The 20,984-nt window shown below is 42.5% G+C and overlaps 1 protein-coding gene across 3 annotated transcripts in view; it reads right to left on the minus strand.

Moving 5' to 3' along the window:
- Positions 1 to 20,984, minus strand: part of AMBRA1 (autophagy and beclin 1 regulator 1) — a 129,282-nt gene extending 108,298 nt beyond the window's left edge. For 2 of the 3 annotated variants that reach the window (XM_039552529.1, XM_039552528.1), the window contains exons 1-7: positions 20,945 to 20,984; positions 10,098 to 10,351; positions 9,786 to 9,844; positions 8,862 to 9,045; positions 8,022 to 8,194; positions 7,170 to 7,236; positions 5,120 to 6,579 (exon numbers count right to left, since the gene is read on the minus strand). In XM_039552529.1, coding sequence (XP_039408463.1) covers positions 5,120 to 6,579; positions 7,170 to 7,236; positions 8,022 to 8,194; positions 8,862 to 9,045; positions 9,786 to 9,844; positions 10,098 to 10,232 — 2,078 coding nt within the window. In that variant the 5' untranslated portion in view covers positions 10,233 to 10,351; positions 20,945 to 20,984. The remainder of the gene's footprint in view (positions 1 to 5,119; positions 6,580 to 7,169; positions 7,237 to 8,021; positions 8,195 to 8,861; positions 9,046 to 9,785; positions 9,845 to 10,097; positions 10,352 to 20,944) is intronic. The other variant, XM_039552530.1, reaches the window with a different exon arrangement.

Below are 20,984 nucleotides of genomic sequence, written 5' to 3' on the forward strand. Positions count from 1 at the left end.
CCTTAAAAAAGCTAAAAGGATAAGCTCCTCCCTTGCTTGCACTCTGTATTAGAGCCATTTCCCGTCTGGGTCCCTGTATTCACGCCTTTCTCCAAACACTGAAGAACTTGCAAATGTATGGTAACTACAGAGATAAGCTGCCGTTCGGGAGTGTGGAGGGTCCTCAAGCTACCCTTCATACAAGAACTCGGAAACTTTTAGGTTCTGAAAGGAGACAGAAAGGAGCAGAAGCAACATTACCCCCTTGTGGCAGCAAAGCAATATGGAAATAAGGTCTGAAAAATTCAAAGGGGAGCAGACTAGGTGTTATTCTTCATAGCTGATGTAAGAAGAGCTTTGTGCGGCCAGAAAGGCCATCAACACCGAAGAGAAACGAGATGAGCTGGAGTCACTGTACTATATGTAACTGGGTTCACATCACATAGCAAGAACAACGCAGGAGGGACCAGAGTCCTCAAATGAGACCTGACAAAATGAAAGACACAAATTTGTCCCTGGACCCTGTCAGATGGGTCCAGGGAAGCTGGTTTCACCTGTCATTTGTGCACAGTGTATCCAACAGACTAAAACACACCAAATGTGTGCCTTTTATACACTCACAAACAAAATAAAAGAGTTTATACAAGGGTCTCCAGACAAAAATTCGCTCACTCCTTTCTGCCTGTATGCATGACTAAAGTGTCACCCAGGACGGTTCAAAAGACTTCTCAGATTTTCAGATAACTTCAATAATGTATCTTGTCTGTCAAACTAAATAGGTGAGGCAAGGTGAAAATGTTATGCATCATAAAATGCAGCCACGGAGTTACTCATACCACAGCCTACAGAATTTGACCCCTGGAATGAGTGCAGTGGAGTGGTTAGAGAAGTTTAACATAATTGCCAGACAAAGCTTCTTCGTGGAAGAATACGGATAATAAGCATTTCCTTGTGAAGCTTAAGTTTCATGCAAACCTGCCTGGCAATAGGACAGAGCACAGCTTTCATTTGCAATAATGTACTGAAATCTCTAGACACAATAAACAGGTAAACCATATCAAAATTGTCCCCTTCATGTATTATAAGAAGTTAAATCTATAGAGAACTATTTTCCTCTTCCTTCTTTTCCCCATCTATAAGAATTGTTTCACAGAGTAAGATTTGAAATATGTTAACAGGGACACACGTCACTACTTGCTCCTTGCATCCATTCCACAAATACTGTGGAACTCAAATACCAGAACTCAGAAACAAAAATAAATTTATAACCTAATTACTTTCCTTTTTTTTTTTCTAAAAACCCCACACTAATTCTGTAAATGTCACTTGTGTCATACTGAAATAGCCAAAGAGAAAATCTGCATCAGTTTTATTAGTCAGCATTGCACTGTACCTAGCATTAACTGATGAACTGATACATATTTCAGCAGAGATCACTGCTAGATTCTGTGTATCACTGTCTTAAGAAGGTGGCACCAGCTCCTCTCAAACAAGCAGCTGACTATAAGAATCCTCTTTCATTCCCTGTTCAACTTTTCATTATCAACCTGAATTGGCCCACACAGCAGCAATGGCTTAAAGTACTTAGAGGTTCCCACACTGAGATTACAGTATTAATACAATACTGCCTCAACCCATTTTTAAATTAACAGGTAGCTATTAAAAAATTAAACTAGCTATCATCTGTTGCTCAGTTATCCTTCCTTCATCCACATCTTTCTAATACCTTCTCATGACCAATTTTATGCAGCACATTTCACATGGCAACTTCAGAGATTTCTGAGATTCTTTTCACTTTGATATTAAAAGTGAGGCAAAGACATCCACAGGGGGAAACCCCCTATATTTGAATTACTGAGATCAGCCTGGAGAACCTCCAAAAAGCTGCAGCTCAGTCTCACAAACTTTTGCTTAACGTAGACCATAAACCTTCCCCAAATTCATGCCTCACCAGCACAACTTCAAGAAGCACACAGCTCAATGCCACACTGCTTTCAGGCTAAGCTGAGACAGGACTGCTTGTATTGCTGAGGTTCCCAGTGACATGCTTCTCCTAACAGAGGGGCCTGAGCTGTCAGTTAGGAATAGTGTCATTACCTGCTTATTAATGCTTTTGTGATTAGTCCAAGATAATTAGCCGAGTACCATCAGAATAAGCAGAATTCTCTTCTTGCCCAGCTGACACAGTTACATAAACAGAATTCAAAGAACAGCCTTCACTAAACTACCCTATTAACTTAATTGACCCTCAATGGCAATGTTTTCCCAGAAAGCTACTTCTCAACCAGGAAAGCCATGTCAGGGAATGAATCCTGCCCATGGACAGTGAATGAGAACATACAGTTTTCACATACAATTTTTATCTTACATTTTTCGGCTAACCTTACAATACAGAGCTCAATTGCCCAATGAGGACATCTAATGGAGAGACAAAGAAGAACAGAATTATAAAACAGGTTATGAGCACATCTTGGATTGCAACACTAAGAATTAACCAGAGGCTGATAGGCACAAAATTACATTGATTGGAAGTGTGTCTGCAGTTACCACTTGTACCCTCAGGTTTGAAGGCTTATCCTCCCCCTTCTATTTCCTCAGCACTTTGAGCGTTACATAGCTTACATCTCAGGACTCTCAGCCCCCATCTTTGCAGGCTTCTGCAGCTCCAAAGGTTAACAGACATTTTGGACTCTGCTGTGCAGAAGTGGTTCCAGCACTTCCCATTGTGAAAGCACGCCCTAGGTCTGGGAGACATGAAGTCTTGGTGTGAGGATGTTCGTTCTATGCAAAATTTAGGTAAGTGGGTGCTTGCTGACTTGTTAATAGATTCACAGGATATTCTGAGTTGGAAGGGACCCACAAGGATGATCAAGCCCAGCTCTTAAGTAAATGGCCTGTATGAGGATTGAACCCACAGCCTTGGTGTTATTAGCACCATGCTCTAACCCAACAGAGCTAATCTCATCTACCACATTCTACAAAGAAAAATATAAACAGCTAATTAGAAAATGGCAGAAAATTATACCTGCAGGACACAGCTATCCTGCATAGGTTCCTTTTAAGGGAAAAGATTTCATAAAGCCCCAAGCCCACCTGATGTGTTTAACAAGAAAGGAAATGAAGTTTTACTTCAAGGAAATTGCCACAAGCATTTAATACCAGACTGCCCACTGCTTCCAGCTTCTTACCTCAGAACTCTACAGATAACCTTAACTTCAGATAGAAGGAAAGCAGAAGCCCCTGTTCTTTTGAAAGCCATGCCTGTTCTTTTGAAAGGCCTGACAACAGAAGCAGGAGACTGGGAAAACAAGAGTCCCTAGAAGATTCTCAACAACCTCTGCCAGAAAGGTTTCACTAAAGGTTTCATCTTACAGGAATTCCTCTGGAATTAAGCTCATGCTTCAAACTACACTCTCCAAATTAGAAGTCACAGCAAAAAGCACCTGTTTGCTCCTGGTTTATGACCAGGTAGGCAAGTAACCCTTCACCAATGCTACAGTGACTGGAGCAGGCAGCAGCAACCACCATGGATGACAGGCAAAGTGACCCAGAGATTCAGTCATAGGGACTGTAGCTGTTAGACTCCTGCAGGCTGGGGTGGATTGAATTATATGCCTCAGGGCATTTTTAAATTATACAGTTACCACAGGAAAGATCATATCTACATATCTCACTACATCTCACTGTCCAAATATGTGCCAACTGCCTGATCAATAAGAAGGTTATTTGCCCCGTTACTTCTGCCACTACAGTGACTCATCCCAGAAAACAAGACACAGTGGAGATGACGTAAGTATGTACCACTATTTCAAAAGAAAGATAACTCAAGACTTACTCAAGTGCCATTTTAAAGCTAACTTTGTCAGCTCCTTCTCACTTTTATGCCTTTTAATAGGGGACAAGAGGATATCTGACTTAAATTAACAGTAGCTAAGTTCAGGCCCAAGCAGTACCTACCATGTAATCAGCTTGAGACTCTCATTACGGCAGGCTATGAAAAAAAACTATGGCAAGGATTTAGAAAGAGATGAATAATTTTATGACCACCACCACTTATTTGCTATGCAACTACAGCAACAAGAAAGGCAGTCACTGTTCCAGCCTCAGTATAATCAGCTTATCTGCAGGACAGAGGAAAGAATTCCCTTTCCTCAGGCACTCCTGTGCGCAAACCCTTCTTCGTTAGTTACATCTGCATCCAACCTGGAAATTTTGCTTTTCTACAGCTCAAAGCATCTGTTTCAGAGAAACAGTAAGACTGGACCTTTCCTCTGGTGAGAGCACAAACCACTTGACAGAGAAGATGTGAAACTGAAACCCAGTATGGAAACCCTATCCCAAGTACCAATGTAGCTATATCATCCACACAAGCCAGTAAAGACACTTTCACACAAAGGAAAGATCTTTCCTGATGCAAGTTCAATTTAGCTTACCCTGTTTCTTGTAACATATCTGAAGCAGAAGAAAAATATCCTTCCAAAAAAGAATCACCTTCTTAAAAAACAAGACAGCAAAGCCTAAAATTTTCAGTGATCAGCATGTCCCCAACCATGTCCCCAACCAGCTCAGGTCAACAGGAGCCACTCTGAAAACTTACCTCTTATCAAGGGGAAACCAACTGCATATACCCAAACCACTGACACAGAGCTTTGACTTTTTTCCCCTCTGGGCAACACTAAGAAAATTATTGTTAACCCTTTTAACTTAACAACTTACTCGTGACCAGTTTTCCACACCAGCCCTGGGCAGAGTCTCCATGTGTAGCACGTGATGATAGGGTGTGTGATGGGGGGCACAAAGGACAGCATTAATGAATCCTGTGTTTTCACCCTTCTGCAGGGTCTGGCAAACACCAGGAGCACAGCTCACCCCAGAGATCTGCTGCAAGAGCCCATTCTTTTGCCTGTCTGTACTACCATTGAGAGGTCCAGTCTCTGCCCTTAACAATCTTCAGAACCCATCTGCAGCATGACAATGGCAGCTATAAACACATCAACACCAACATCTCTATTTTCATCTACACGAATAGCACACAACCTTATGAGAAAAGGTTTTTAACTCTGAAAATACTGAAAAACCTCAGACTAGATGGGAAAGGTTTAAGAAAAAATAGAGGAGGAAGGGCAAGCATGTATCTTACCTCCTGAGTGAATCCTCCTCTGAGCTTTCCTCAGGCATTTCCTGGTTTAAGGCCTCCTGTGATACATTCCCAGGTCTGCTTGAAGCCGACTGGCTGTAAACTCTTTCCCAGTGCCCCGTCTCCTGGTTAAAGACCACTCCCACGGTCCTCTCCTCCTGCGGGGTGGAAGAGCTGCCCAGCTGCAGTCTGCTAGAGGCAGGAGCTCTGCCCTCGGTTCTCTCTGCAGGCTGCACCTGGCTGGTATTTGGAGGCACACCCTCAAATGTGCTTTGGACCTGCCCTGGTGTGTAGCTAGGCGTGCTTCTTTCCCAGCGCAGTGTGTCATTGTTAAAGGTCAGCAGGTTATGACAAGCACGACAGCGGTTCAGGTGACCCCGGGACAAATTGGAATTGTTTTCATTGCTTTGTGGAGTCTGCTGATGGGAGGGACCCGGTCGATCAGGCTCAATGTTGTTGTTGAGCATTTCTTGAGCCTGTTGCGACTGGCTGGGCTCCCCACCAATCCCCTGATCTAACTCCTGAAGCCGGTCATATTCCAGGAAGAATCGCCTCAAATCACAATGGAGCTCATTACGAATGCTGGCCGGATTGCTCGGGCCAGCACTGCTACCACTGTTCACCTCAGCCCCTGGGGCCAGAAAGCCCCTCCCTTCTGTTGCAGAGGTATAGACTGATGCCTGGGAACCTCCCTCCTGCTGTCTGAGCACGGACAGCAAGCTCACAGAGGAGGCACTGGTCCTAGGGGGAGGCATGGCTTCCAGCTCGGACCGAGAGCTCATGTTCAGCACTGTCCTGGACCAGTCAGACCCACCCAAGCCTGAAGCCATCTCTCTCGCAGACTGTTGGTACCGGGACTGGTGGCCTGCCAAGGACCCGCTGAGGGACCGCCGTGTGGGGCCCAGGCTAAGGTTGCGCAGGGTGTTGCCAGCAGTGCTGCTCTGAACTGTGCTGAAAGCAGAGGGCCTGTTAAGTATCCCCTGCTCCTCCTGCACTACGGATGCCTGCTCTGGGGGTTGATAAGGCTCTGTCTGCACAGAGGAGAAGGAAGTGCCAGTGGCCCCAGAAGACGTGGAGGGTGCGTTTTCCTGGTGTGGGAAGAGAGAAGAAGGAAGTCTTGCACTAGAGCATCGGCTGCAAAGGCACAACATCCCCAGGTGCTGGCAGCACTCTGCTGTGGGATAGCTGACTCGCTCCCGGAGCCTGTTATAGACAGATGCCCTTGTGTTCTCACTGGCTGGAGGCGGAGGTGGTGGTGGTGGAGGCGGTGGAGGGGATGGGGTAGCAGAGTCTTGAACACTGTTTTGCTCTCCCACCTGTATGCCAGAGGAGCGGGAGGACAACATGTGCAGGAAGTTGTGGAGGAGGGGCGTGCGCCTCACAGGCTGAGACGGAAGGATAGCGCGCTGACGATAATGAGGCATCTCTGTGCTGTCCACGGAGATTTCCACTTCCTCATCGCTCTGCAGAAAGAAACAGTCAAAGTTCAGGCACCTCAAGGCAAAATCCTATACCTCCAAATAAACTGCAGAAAGTCAGCTACCAGCCCAGACAGATTAAAGGATGTGTTAAGTCCCTTCCTAAAGGCCTTGACTTGGAGGAAACCAGTTGAGATGATTTCCAAGTTCATTTTATGGATCTAGACAACCTCTTCCTACAGCCCAGTGAGCTTTCACAATACACTCTTCATACAAACAGAAGTATCAGCATCTGAGGGTCAGCAGCTGAGGGGAGAATTGTTAATACCTCAAATAGCTTCAAATCCAAAAGAACATCACAACAGAACTGAAAGAGCAGGACCATTAGGATGTTTGTCCCACTAGTCAGACAGAGAGGGCAAAACAAACACATTTTGGAAAGCACTTTATTAGCCAGGCACATAACACAAGAACATTGACATGACCAATCAAGGTGAGACAGAACTCAGCTTAAGAAGACCTCAGGTTTTCAGAAAAGCACGAGGCTGCTTAGAAACAGACTAGGGCTCAAGTACATACATACAAAGAGTATCTTGTAATTAGCCAGTCAATACAAGTACTGACATTCCTCTTACCTGCTGGTTAGAAGGGTTAACAATCGCTGTGAGCAAGTAGTGTCCCAAGGGATCAAACCGTACCAGCCTAAAACAAAAGCAGTGCCAGAACATCAATCATCAGTTCACATTCCACATTGACACAGGAAGCTGAACACAGCAGGCAACAAAACCCCACACAACATATTTGCAATGAGAACATTACTACATTATCATCACCTTTTTATGAAGGATGTCAAAAAGTTTACGCATGAAGAAGAACAAAACGTACCTATCTAGCTGGAGATTGCAGGATTTTATAGTCCACAGCAACACTACACTAAAGTTAAAAGCTGGAAGTAAGTACTCCTGTATCAATTGAAATAGCCAGAAAATTTAAAGGAATACACGTTTATATTACAAAATGGAATTTGGTACAAAGGGAGAGATTAACTTGCCTTGAATGTCACATCATTGTCTTATTTTAAATTGTTCAAAGAAGGCATCAGGTTTCCAGCAATCCAGTGTCCTCTACAAGTGTGCCAAAGCAATAGCTCAGCACTCTGTTAAGGCAGTTGCTGCGTTTTCTCATCCTTGTGGCTGACAAGTTTAATTACTAAGCTGACAAATCAACATGAAGTAGATCTGGGCATTTAATGGACACGTGCCCTATTACAAGTATGAACATCCAAGCTGATCTATGACTTTCGATTGCTTTTCTTTCTACCCACAGAATTGGTTTTCTACCAGCTGAGTCAAGGAGCAGCAAGCAACACTTCTCTCCACTACTTGAGTGCAGAAGGTGCAGCATCCCAGAGGAACCTCACACACACTTCCCAAATCTGACCATTTTTCACATACAAGTGTTCTCTTCACCCAGAAGCAGGAGCTCACCTGACCCGCTCCATTTCACTGGCTGTTTTCACCACTGCAAAAGGCTCCCGACGACTCCAGTCCCAGAAATGTATCTCATTGGCAGTAGCAATCAGCAAGAGCTGAGCCGTAGGATGAAAAGCAAGCGATGCAATGGCATTGTTGCTATCTGTGAACCAGCTCTCACTTCCACCCTAGAGTGAAGGGTCAAGAACCACAAGCAATTTATCACAAAGTTTGCAATCATTAAGTTTCCATGTACTTGCCATGCCTCCCAGACTGCCCAGGGCATTGGAAGTGACATGCTACCTTGGCAACAACAACAGCTGTTCCCATACAAGGTCATGTGCCAGGTCTAGAATGTAATGCTACTTGCAACAATGACCACAGATGTATTTTTGTAGGTAAGTGTGTCTCAAGCAGCCTGTAAAAATCCTTCATTTCAAAGCAACCAGCTAAGCCCACGTGTTTTGTCTCTGTGCCAATCACCAAACTAGGTAGAGCAGCAGCTCCTCTAATCAACAGTTCAGATATGCTCAGTGGAATGACAAATGGTATGTCTCTCACAAAGGCTAAACAGGCACCTTGTACAAAGTTCTCCAGCATTACCTGTACCACTGTAATCAATGAAACAGGCACTGCTAAGAAGTATGACCTACCTGGCAGGATTGAATGAAGAATCTGTCACCTCCTCTCTAGACAGGAGAGGATGGCTATGGTCTGTTCTATGCTTTTAGAGACAGGTCCCAGAAAAACTTCCAAACAGCTCTCTTACCAGGTAACATTTGGAAAACAAACTCACCCAAAAAAAGTCACCACCCACCAAATATCAAAGGAACATATGTTTCAGGAAAGACTTACATGTAAATCCCAAATTCTAACCTCCCCATCTAGGCATCCTGAAGCAATGAGGCCTGGGATGGTGGGATGGAAGGTGACACACCAGGGAGTGCGGCGATGTCCAACCAAGGAATGAACACACTTGCCCGTTTTCACCTCTGTGATGTAGATGTTGTGGTTCACATGTGTGGAAGCCATTAGGGTCCTGGGAATGCAGAAGGTATGACAAACATTAGCATGAGAAGAATACAGCAAAATCAGACCATGGTTAGCTTCATCTCAACAGGGTCTGTTCACGCCTAACCCAGCAGCTCTCCCACACAGAGCTCAAAGGGTAAGAGGCTACTGTTTCACCAGTGGTCACAAAGCTTCCTGTAGCCAGATTTCAGGGTCCATGCAAACATGAGCTCATCTGAATCTGCAAGCACAAACTTGACCTTGAATGTCAGAGTGAACATGCAGCTCAGAAGGCACTCATGAGTGACAGTCTGGGGCAAATAAACATTCCCAATTCTCCACACCATGTCAACCACTGTCAAAGCAAGTGATACTATGAGAGATCCCACCTCCATTTCTGCTTCCAGTACACACATCATTCTGCTCTGTTCTTTATTCCTAGATACACCCCAAGTGAATGTGTCACATCATTTGGGCATGTTCTATTAAAACATCCTTTACTCCCTTTAGTTTCTTACGAAATCCCACGGTGTCTGCACAGATCCTTTTTCCTTAGAACTTTGTATCACCTGGGTACCTCAGAAATTAAACACCAACTATGCTTGAAGCTGTGAGATAGGAAGGTGCACACGTTCCATCCATGCGTATCAGGAACCAGAAGTTTCATTTGGCTGTTCAGGACTGGACAACTCAATGGGCACAAGCCTCCATCACTTTTGTAAGTGTAGGGAGACTGCTGAAACAGGGAATGAACTAGGAGTTAATTACCTGTCTGGACTAAACGCCAGCAAGAAGGTGGAGCGTGGACTGTCAGGTAACTCAACTTTCTGAAAAAGCCAACAAAGCAGGAAGTGTTGCAAGAGTCATATGATCATACTTTGACTGTAAGCCACACAGACAACAAGGGGAACCCGCTGCAGGAACATATCTAGTATCACATCACTGCAGGAACTGAACAGAGCCAGAGAGCATGTCAAGTGTAACACATCAAAGTACAATCACAAGACAATTTATTTCAAATCCCTGCCTCCCTTCTCCCACTCCAAGGTCAAGCTATGCAGCTCTATCCCACAACCTTACCTTGCCCTCCCATTTCATCCATCGAGTTTTATCCTCCACCAACTCCTGCAGAAGCCGCTGAGCACCCAAGGCTTGGGTACCCCGTTCCCTACCCCACAGGATGCGGACAGCATTCTTCTCTGGGACAACCTTCATGGCTCTCAGCTGCCAACACCACGCCAGCTACTGAGGAGACACCAGCAGGTTCCAGATGACAACCACCACCAAGCTACAAATAGGCTATCCACATTTCAGTTGTTTATCTTCATGGAAACCTAAAAAGACAGGAGACTAATAAGGAAGGCAGCTTTTACGCTGATCACCCAGATAAAGTAAAAGCTTTAAATCCATAAAATACTAGATTGAGAGACAAATCTTTCTTCATACATAGCCTTTGCTACCTGCTTCCATTATCAAGGCCTGACTTTGACATTTCTGCAGCCAAAGATTACTTTGAAAGCACCCAGCTCTTCCCTTGTACACATGCCCTAGGCACACGATACATATGGAGAATTAAAAATTGGCCTTGAAACTCCCTTCCCTTCATCTCTTGCTGTATATAATAAAGAAAAAAAGATTTAGGAAGATACAGTCTTTACACCTTGAAGATTTAGGTCCTGTCTGGGAAGGGTGTCTGAAAGCTAGAGGAATAGCATTATCAAACTGACAATATGACAGAGGAATGAGTAGCTCTCAGGAACTACTCAAATTTCAGTCACAGGTCAAACTATCAAGGTCAGACAATTGATATACCTCAAGTCCAAATTATTTCAGACTCCATCAACAGCTTACAAAACATGAAAACAACGATGTATGGGATAGCAGCATCAAGATTATTCCATCGTCTGCACATCATCTTTCAATCTGCATTGCTCTGAGAACAACAGTTCACCCAAGTAATGCACAATGGCAAAGAATAATGCTTTTGGAACACTTTGAGCTGCAAAGGAAAACTTTAATATCCATTGTCTACAAAAAAATCTAAATAATTATAATAAATAAGTAATATAGTGACTCTAATAGCAACCAAGCCACACAGCTTTTCAGTGGTGTCATACATTGGAGTTTGCCACCAAAAGCTCTCCAGAAAAGTTTCTTAGAACAGATAAACCAAGAAATTCTGCTGCAATGCTATTACCTTCTGATCCCAGCAGAGTGTGCATACTACTCTGACATCTCTTGGTAACATGAAGACAAAGATAAATCCTACTCAGTTTATGTTAAACTGAACAAACCATTAATATTCAATAGAGAAGGAAACAACAATAATAAAAAAAAACCAAAACAAAACATATAAAGAAGAAAAAAGGTTCATGTGCCCAGGAGACAAATAGTTAAATGACAGAACTCAGAATGGTCATTAGCAAAACTTTCTTTCCTCCCACTCTCCCTAAAAAAACTCTCCTGAACAGATGATTTAAGACAGCTGCAGCTTATAGGGAGGAGCTGTCTGAAGAGATAAGTCAGGAAAATGAGTTCTAATAAAGCAAATCAGTTTTTATTTGTAGAAGTAAAATAAAGAGTACTGAAGTGATTAACAAGTAAAGGTATCCATCTTCCTAGAAAAGAAGTTCTCCAGTGGAAGCTGAGCTAGCTGGAAATTCCCTGATGCTTAATGTGAACAGCATGAGGATCATGTATTTTAGAGAAGCTGAACTCCACAGTGTACAATAAGCCTTCTTTGGAGAATCTGAAAGTCAGCCAAACATTAGGTAGGAATTACTCTACCAATAAAAGTCTTACTGGAAAGCAACACAAAAACTAAAGATATCATGCTGCACGAGAATTCTTAAAAATAACTGTACAGATTAAAAAAGCCCAGGTCCAAAAATGCTAGAAGAAGGGTAACTGGAATAGATACATCGAAAAGTACAATATAATACAGGAGTCCCTAAACTAAAAATCTTCTTTAACTAAAAGCTAATAAATCCTGATCCAGATTCTGCAAACAGCCCCAGGCACCCATGTTCAGAAATGACTAGGTTCAGGCAGTAAGCAGCATGGAGGAGAAGGACAGCTCAGAACAATACAGGCAACAAAAAGTCTACTTTACAGGAGGAAACTCTAAATCTAGTTTAACTCTTAATCTAGTAAAATTAAGAAAACAGTAGCTGAATATTCTATATGGGTGTATTCAAGGAATTTGGACTACAACAACCCAAGAATAAACAGGACACCAATGGAAGACCAGTCCAGCAGCTGGAATAAACTGAAGTTTGAAAAGACTTAAAACATTAAGCTTTGGAATAGCCTTTCGACAGCTGTAAAAGATAAACCACATAAATATCTTGAGATCATGGTAATTTACAAGCAGGATAACCCAATCACTCATGAGAAAGAACAAGATCTGACAACCTAGCAACATTTCAGTCCTATCAGAAGAACTAATGTTCCCTAAAGTACAGTAGCAACAAGGAAATCAAGAGGTTTAACAAACGACTTTAAGTTTTTTTATGCCATGGACAAGTTTACATATTGTAAAACAAATGGGGAGATAACTCCTACAACTGCAGTCAGTGAAGTTCTAGTATTCACCTTATTGAAAGACCAAGTCATCTCCACTATATAAAACCAAGTACATACCTTAAGACAGCTCGTCTAAATCTTCGCATGTGTGTCCTAATTTATTCAACTAATACGGTTATAACAAACACTTCATATGTGAGCCTGAGTGCTTGAAGTTGATGTTTTTCCCTCAGGGACTGTGCCTCGTTTTTTCAGCTTCTTCTGACTCATGTCTTTATCTCATTTTAGAAGTAAACAAAGAAAAACTCAGGGCTCTAATGCCTTCACAGTACCCTGCAAACCTGCTCAACATTTTTAAAAGCTGCAATCTCTTCAGAAAACACTGACTGTATCCTTCTGGAGTGATGCTGAGTTTCCAGTGTTACCTCGGGTCCTTTCAGGAACCAACTTTATCCTTTGTCTGAATTAACCTGAATACAGTAACTGCTCCACTAGCTGGGGACACATTCAGCAAAACTTCAGACAGGCAAAGAAACTCAGAGCCTTCAAATGGAGAAACAGATGCAGTGTAGACATTGGCATTATCTTCACTCATTTTAGCAGGAAGCCTTTAACCTTTCTATTGGAACATGTGTTCAGCTTCAGTTTGTTTTGGTGTGGGGTTTTTGTGTTTTTTTTTTCGTATAGGGGTTTTTTGTGATGGTGTTAAAGGAGCCTATTTTTCCTCTAATCTAGTAAAGATAGCCACCAACTACAAACATTTTGCTCAAATGTAAGTTGAACAATGACAGCATGTTCTTAAATACCATTACCAGTTAAACCATTGATGTACCAACCATATTTACAGCCACTCATTAGCCATCTGACTAACAAAGTTTAAATTAAACACAGTAGGTTTGAAAATACTTCTTGTCACTCAGCATAAATAAAACTTGCAGCTCACCAGATCAAACCTGTTCAGGTGAGTGCTGGACTGATTCAGTAACAGTGTCTAATACCCACAACTATCACAACTGATAAACACCTGACCGCCTAAAGAGGGATTGGTATTGTTCTGTTTTCTTCTTGTTGTTGGGTTTGTTTTGTTTATTTGTTTTTTGGGGGGAGGAAGGGCAATCTGGTTGGCTGGTTTAATGAGGATGACCAAAACTGTCCAACAGCTGCAAGATCAGCTGATGCCCTGAATGTGATCTAGAGAACCACTGAAAATTCTGAAAATGGAGAGTCAAGAAATTTTTCTATAATCGGCAGCTTCCTTTCCTTAAGAGTTTTGTCCCTTCAGGGCATTTCAGGACAACATGCTGGGCTGTTTAGTTTTGGAAAGAGCATTACACAGCCCAAACCCAAGCCTTTTACTTGCTCTGTACCAGCTGTTCTCGAAGAAGCCTGAAGAATTCCCAGCATTAGAGTAATGTAGGTTCACTTGTAATTGTCACTTTTACAGATGCTGAACCTCTAAAAAACCAAAGTGAAGCTGCAAATTTGTAATACTTCGTAGTGGCACACAGCCCCCTGAAAACACTGACAAAAATGTAGGGAGGGAGAGAAGAGGAATAAAAAGAAGCACATTCAAATTGCCATATAGAAAGGATGTCAAGTTATTTTATGCATTATGCAATGGCTCACCGTTCCAGTTCAAAACTTCAGCACTTTACAGAGATGATGGTCGCATCTCTTAATGTGCCCCTCCCCATCTTTGTTGATACTAATTTTGTGGAGATTCTGGTACCACCACACTGGGAGCACAGCTGGCTTTGATACGAAGCCAAATACTGCAATACTACCTCATGTTATTCAATTCTTCATGGGGGAAAAACATTATTCCATGTGCCCTTCAGCTCTCAGACTAATCTATCACCACTCCAAAGAACTTTGTGGTTGTGTGATGAGCCCAACACTAAAAGCCTTTCCTAATGCACGTGCACAGAATCAGTGTAAACAGCTCCATCGGTGTTTAAAAAGGAAATAAAATTTTAAAAAAGCGCTGCAATCAGTAAATGATATTTACAATGGGAGATGTATCCAGAAGATACAAATGTCCAAATAATTTCGGACAATTTTGCTGCCCAAAGAGCTCTCATGTGACTGATGAAGAAAGAGGCAATATGAAGTGAAATATTAAAGCTGTCCCTGACTTTGCAATCTGGCTTCCACAGAGAGAATGCATTTATAAGACTTCATGTAAGAAACCAGAGGAAAAAAAGCACATGCCAGTAGTTTTGGTTTCCAAGTCCCTTTGTCAAGTTTTAAGACTTCCAGAACGTATTGACTGTAAAACAGCCATGATCCACACAGCTGATGGGCCAGGGCAAGCAATACACTCTGTATTAAAAGAACATGCATGGAAAAAAAAAAAAAAAAAAAAAAGGATTCAAAACACAGCAAAAGCAAAACTGTGGTGAACAATGAAGCATGCCACTGTCCTGCAAAACCACAAGCAAACTTGTCTGCAGAAAAGAAGAGGAAACAGATTATTACACTGAATTCCCCCTGCTCTGGCCAGGGGCCTACCTATCTTGTAAGCCAGTTACTTCTGTTTTCAAAATGTCTGTTCTTAAGCAGTGTGTCCAGCACTAACAATGCCATTGCAGTTACTCCAAATTGAAGTGCAGCATCTCAGGCTTTAACACTAACAACATACTAAAAATGTCAAGAGAACTGTTTATTGCATTTGATAAATGTTAGTAATCTAAATTTAATAAATATTAGCAATAATTTAGCATTCCCACTACTGCACATGTGGGTGGGCTCTCCAAGAGCAGTAAGATCATCAGACAGGCATGAAAACAGTGTATGCAGCCCTACAGCCCAAATGCTTTATCTTACTGACAGTGATCCTAATGGAGGCTGCAGTCACAAGACAGGCTATTTCCTCTAAGGATTTTCTACAAGTCGGTTTCCCTTGTATTTTACACAGTTTAATTTTGAAGCAAACTGACTTATCAAGACCCCTTATGCTTTTCAAAAGCTCAAAAGAGCAAAAAGTGCCCACTGAAAACAGCCAAAGATCATCTTGCCAAGGACTACAGACTACACAGCCCCTCCTTTTGCAGGCACTCCATTGATAAAACAATAAAATCTGGCTCTGAGACTCACAGACAGGAGATCTCCAAGAACAAACCAGATGCCTAGAACATAATTTGGAATATATATGAGCAATCACACAGCTCCGGGGACTTTCTAGTTCCCTTCCTTGCTTACAATCTGTGTTACCCTCCCTTCTGCAATATGGAGATTACGATACCATCATTTTCCCAAATTGCATTAAACAGTACCATGTAAGAAGCCCCAGAAACACTACACCAGATAGAAGACCTGAATTTATACTTGCAATTTTATTAAAAATACTGATGGAATCCATACCAAATGTCATGCCATTCCCTCTAAACCTTTTTGTGTCTCCACACGAAAAACTGAGCAAAATTTTTTAAAAAGTTTATGTAAAACCAAAACTAAAAAGCTGATTTGCCCTCTTTACACTGCATCAACTCAGTTTAACAAACAAGACAACTCAAGGAGTCCTAGTTTGGTAAGTAACTGAACTATGTATCACTGGCATTTGAACAATGCTATAACAACAACAAAATCAGTAAAAAATAGGTGACATGAGTCATATCCCAAATAGTTGCACGGATCAAAACATAAGTGTTGGAAGACCAGGACTATGTTCATTATTAAATGACAGGGCCATATGAATTTCTGGCAATGTATGTGATCAGCTACATGTTTAAATTTACTTCAAACAACATGATTTGTGTTCCCTTAACTCCATTTGTGGTAATTCCAGATGAGCCTTGAGACTGTTTGTAGAGCTATTAGCTCTTCTTAGATTAAAAACAAACCAAAAAAACACCAAACAAAAAAACCCCCAAACACCAGAAAACATTTTGCATAGAGCAAACTTCAAGATACCTTGCAGTAATACCTAAATGAACAAAAAATTGAAAATAAAACTACATTGGACTAGAATCTTTAAACACAGCTAACTCACAAACAAAAACAGTCTACAGAGGGGTAACAAACAACTATCTTAAGCATGATTAATCAAAACAAAAAGCAAACCCATTATTTTGTTCTGTTTCTACTTGTGTGTCCTTGATTATTCTTAAAAAAAAGAAAAAAAAAAACAAAAACAACTGCTTCATTTAAGAATTTAGTTACAACAAGAGTCAGTCTTCAACTAAGTGCTCCTAAACATGGAGAATAAAAAACACTTAGGAGAAGTGAAAGAAAGTTCATGATGCAACTATCCAACAGAATCCAAAACTAATACCATGAAGGCGCTTCCATTATAGGGCCCTGGTTTTACTCTTCCAAGTTTTTAAATATTCCCCAAAGGATTATACTGTAAGCTGAAGTTTTTCCTTGATTAAAGCCAGAGAGAGGTGGAAAGTAATTCAAAAGCACATTTTCTGCAGATGCAGTAGACACACTGCTCTAAATTGCATTCACTGCAATAAGTGTTTACACATAGAACAGGATTCCTAAAGAAAAATAACTTGTCTTAGTGCTTCATGATTGAAAAATTCAATGCTGCGTTTTAAACTGCAACTACAAACAGCTCAGGAATTTCAATTACCTTACAAAGATGTCAATAGTACTTTGTCATTTCAAGATCCTGTATGACTGCAACAAGGAGCTAATTGCCATTAGAATCTTAATTTGTCTTCCCAGTCTGGATTAAATGAGCTAAATGCACATAAAAGAACTTTTCAGTCAAAAGAAGTACATTAAAGTGCTAGCTATTTACAGCAAAATGAAGACATGGAACAGAAACTTGCAGATACCAACTCCTACAGGTCAGAAAATGAATGGTAAATATAAAAAGGGAAGTAATAAAAATAAATGTAAGTAATCACCCACGTCTGGAGTCTGACAGTTTCATCTACCAATGAGAATACGGGGCACTTTCATAACTATTATTACAACTTCCACATAAACTTAATGAATTCTTGAGAAGAGAGATATTAGTTTCAATCCAGAAGACAGGAAGAGAATAGATGTAATTTCACAAAGCTGTAAGCTAAGTCAAACACTAGAACTGAGATCTGGAAGATTAAGAGTTGGTTTCCACAATTCCATACTCAAACCATAGCATCTTTTGTTAAGTACCGTACACAGCAGGAAATGAGGGACAGAGAAAAGAGGAAGCCAGAGCAATAGAGAGACAAACAGAGCGATACAGAATTCAGATTAACCCCCTAAAAAATTATTCTCATTTAGATAGGAAGGTAAAGGAATTTTCAATTCAAAGTCCCATTATTTACATTAGAAGTCGCATCAAGTTTCCTCAAGCTCAAGGGCCACAGCCAAGTGCCCGCCTGTGACATCACACATTCCACAGAAATGTGGGAGTGCCAACACTACAGAGCAGCAGAAGCAGCATCACGTACCCCCAAGGAGAAGACAAAGTGTTTTATGCATTCAAGGCTGCACTTAAGGCATACACACCTTATCCAATAAAGAAAAAGCAACTGGAAGCAAGGACATGTTTTAGAAAACACAGGTCATAATTTCCTGCTCACATGAAAATATGGTAACAAGACCAAAAGCAAAAATGATGCACACAGAAGCTGAAGTCTTCACACAAAGAGGTATCAGAATTATAGAAGAGGTGGGAGACAATGAAGATTTAGACTAAACAAAGAAACACAGCCAATTCTAACACCATTGCCCTTCTTGGCCTTAGACTGAATCTGTGGGAGAAATATAAAGGGAGGGGAAAAGGTGTCCAAAACATGAGTCAGAGACTCCTCTCAGCAATTCTATGCTGCTCAAGGTGGAGAATTAGTAATACATACCAGGAAGAAGGAAGCAGGAATCACTCTGCAAGGACAACCCAAAACACCTCACTGAGAATATCTGCAGGGGAGCTGTGCAAGCACACAGATTAAGATGATCCTCTCCATGCTCAAGTCTGACACCTCACCATCCTGTTCAACAAACAGCTACTAGACAACAATCCCAGTCAGAATTCCTAACAACCAACTAAGTCCTGAGATGCAGACAAGTAGTGCTTCCTCTTGTAGAGGAAAGCAGGTCTCCGCTTGTTTCAAGCGACCCAAGCAATGAGTCTTTCATCAGGCGACTACTACATCCTGTAATAACCCTCCAGTAATATATTTCTAATATTAATCCTCTTCCACTGCATATCACATTGTCATTCACTTTTGTAAACCAAAATCCTTCTGTCCTTGACTTACTAATATTTTGTTTCTATCACCCTCCTTGCTAGGATAGCACAGGGCTACTAATACAAAACACACAAGGTAACTATTACCATGCACTATGCCCTTTATCAGGCCCCCAGAAACTCCATAGGGGGAAAAAAAAGTACCTTAGTGCTGTTTGCATTAGTAGTACTAGTAAGTATTCACATCAACAGTAACTGCAAGACCCATGAGTTCAATCAGCTCGCTAACCATGGCATAACACATACCACAGTTTCTTTCCAGAAGTTTCTTTAAAAAGTAATTATTTGAATGCCAAACTTCTGGCAGAGGGATTGCAGCAGACAGGCTCATTGCTTGCCTTCTTTAGAACTGGTTGTTACAGCTGCATAAAAGTTAGAAGTGCTGCTCAGAAAATGGAAAAGTAGGAAACAACCAAACAAGAATCTAGAGGGTCAGTTATGACTCAGAAAAGGGCAAAAGAAAGAAAACTGAGAAGAAGCTGTCAGCAAAGTAAACATTAGGCAGAAACTGCCCAGCAACTCAATCTGAAAAGGCATGTCCAGATATTTGGATCCAAATACATTCTTCATTCCAAGTATTAGGAAAAATATAAATGCTAGTGGACTGCCCTACTCATTCAGAGCCACACTGCCACAAATAACACACTATTTGCCACCATCAAAATACAAATGGACCAATTTTTTTAAAAAATTACCCAGAGAAGCATCAATTGTGGACTCCAGAACTGGCACACAGGCTACACTGAAGAGTTATGAATGTTAGGAAATGCATTATAGCAGCCCTTCAGAACACAAGAAAGGATTTTAAGCTTAGCAGAGAATTTCAGGTCCTGTTGCCTGCATCACCCATAAGGCATTCAAATCTGCATGGATTTAACCTCATACTGCATTCTGAAAACCGACCCGACAACAAACTTAACAGACCAGTAATGGACTGGCAATAAGTGCACATTACCAGCAGGTCATTCTTAGGTCCCATTTTAACATTCCCATTAGCAATTTCAAAGAGGATGGGAGTGGCAAAGGCAAAGAAGCCAGATGACATTTGCAGAGGACACCAAGCTGGGTGGAGCAGTAAACAAGGACAAATACAGAAAAACACACTGGGTTTTTAAATAAAGACCAAAGAACACGTTATACAGAGGAGAAAACGGAGCAGCACTGAGCACTGACCATATTTACACAGACTTCACATTCATATAACTGATCTTCCTGAAGACAGGCTTGCATCTAGATAACAATTCTTGAATCAGTCTGTTACCACAGAACAATACTCGAAAGTGTGTAGTGAGAAAAGCTACTTTTAACTACCTACAGAATCTCTTGAACATGAAACGCTGATTTAGTGCAGGAAAAATTGGTTTCCAAAGGCAGCCGAACACATGGTATTGACAAGATCACAAGCAATCCAAAAAACACTACAGGAACGCTACAGAAATTGATGTGTTGTCAGGAAAAATGTGGTAGGTGACAACAAAAATGTTCCCAAAGATGGTGAATTAGTTGGGCTCGTTTCCTCACAAGACGAGACGTAACTAGAGATACACCTGAAAGCATTTTATGCCAAACACTACTTTCACAAGCAAGTGTTCTGCAACACACGGTGAAAAACAGGAGAGATAGAGCAGACACTCGCTGCACATTTTATTTGGGTAAGGCCGGAAAACAACAACAACAACAATGAAAGACATTATTTCAAAGTAACAGTCCCAGAACGCAACCGGACCGAGCCCGGACCGCGGGCCCTCGGACGGTGCCGTGGGGGCAGCCAGAGGGGCGGGGGCGATGGACAGGCAAGCACCAGGAGCCCAAGCTCGGACAGAAAAGCCGGTTTGCGGCACGCTGAGGCGGGCGGCAGCGGGGCGCGGGCTGCTCTCCGGGACTGGGAACGCTCTCCCCGGGGGCTCCCGTTGCCGCCGGCCGGCGGGAGGCAGCGCCGCGGGTTTCGCCCTCCCGCCACGGCGCCCGGCCCGGGGCAGCGCGGCGGCCTCCCTGCTCCCCCACCGGAAGGCCGCGGTCCCGGAACTCCCGTACAAAGGCCCCGGCAGCGAGCCCCGACTCCCTCCCGGCCACGTTCCACCCGCCGCGGCCTCACACGGGTCGGTATCTCCGCCTTCCGGGGCGCCGCCGCAGGGCCGGCCGCGCCCGCCCGGGAGCGGCAGCACGGCCTCGGCGCGGGGCCGGCCGCGCGCGTAGGCCCGGAGCGTACCTGTAGCGGCGGGGCCGGAGCGGGCCGGGCCGGGCCGGGC

The sequence above is a fragment of the Corvus cornix genome, chromosome 5 (genome assembly GCF_000738735.6).
Source record: "Corvus cornix cornix isolate S_Up_H32 chromosome 5, ASM73873v5, whole genome shotgun sequence".
In the NCBI taxonomy this organism is placed as follows: Eukaryota; Metazoa; Chordata; class Aves; order Passeriformes; family Corvidae; genus Corvus; species Corvus cornix.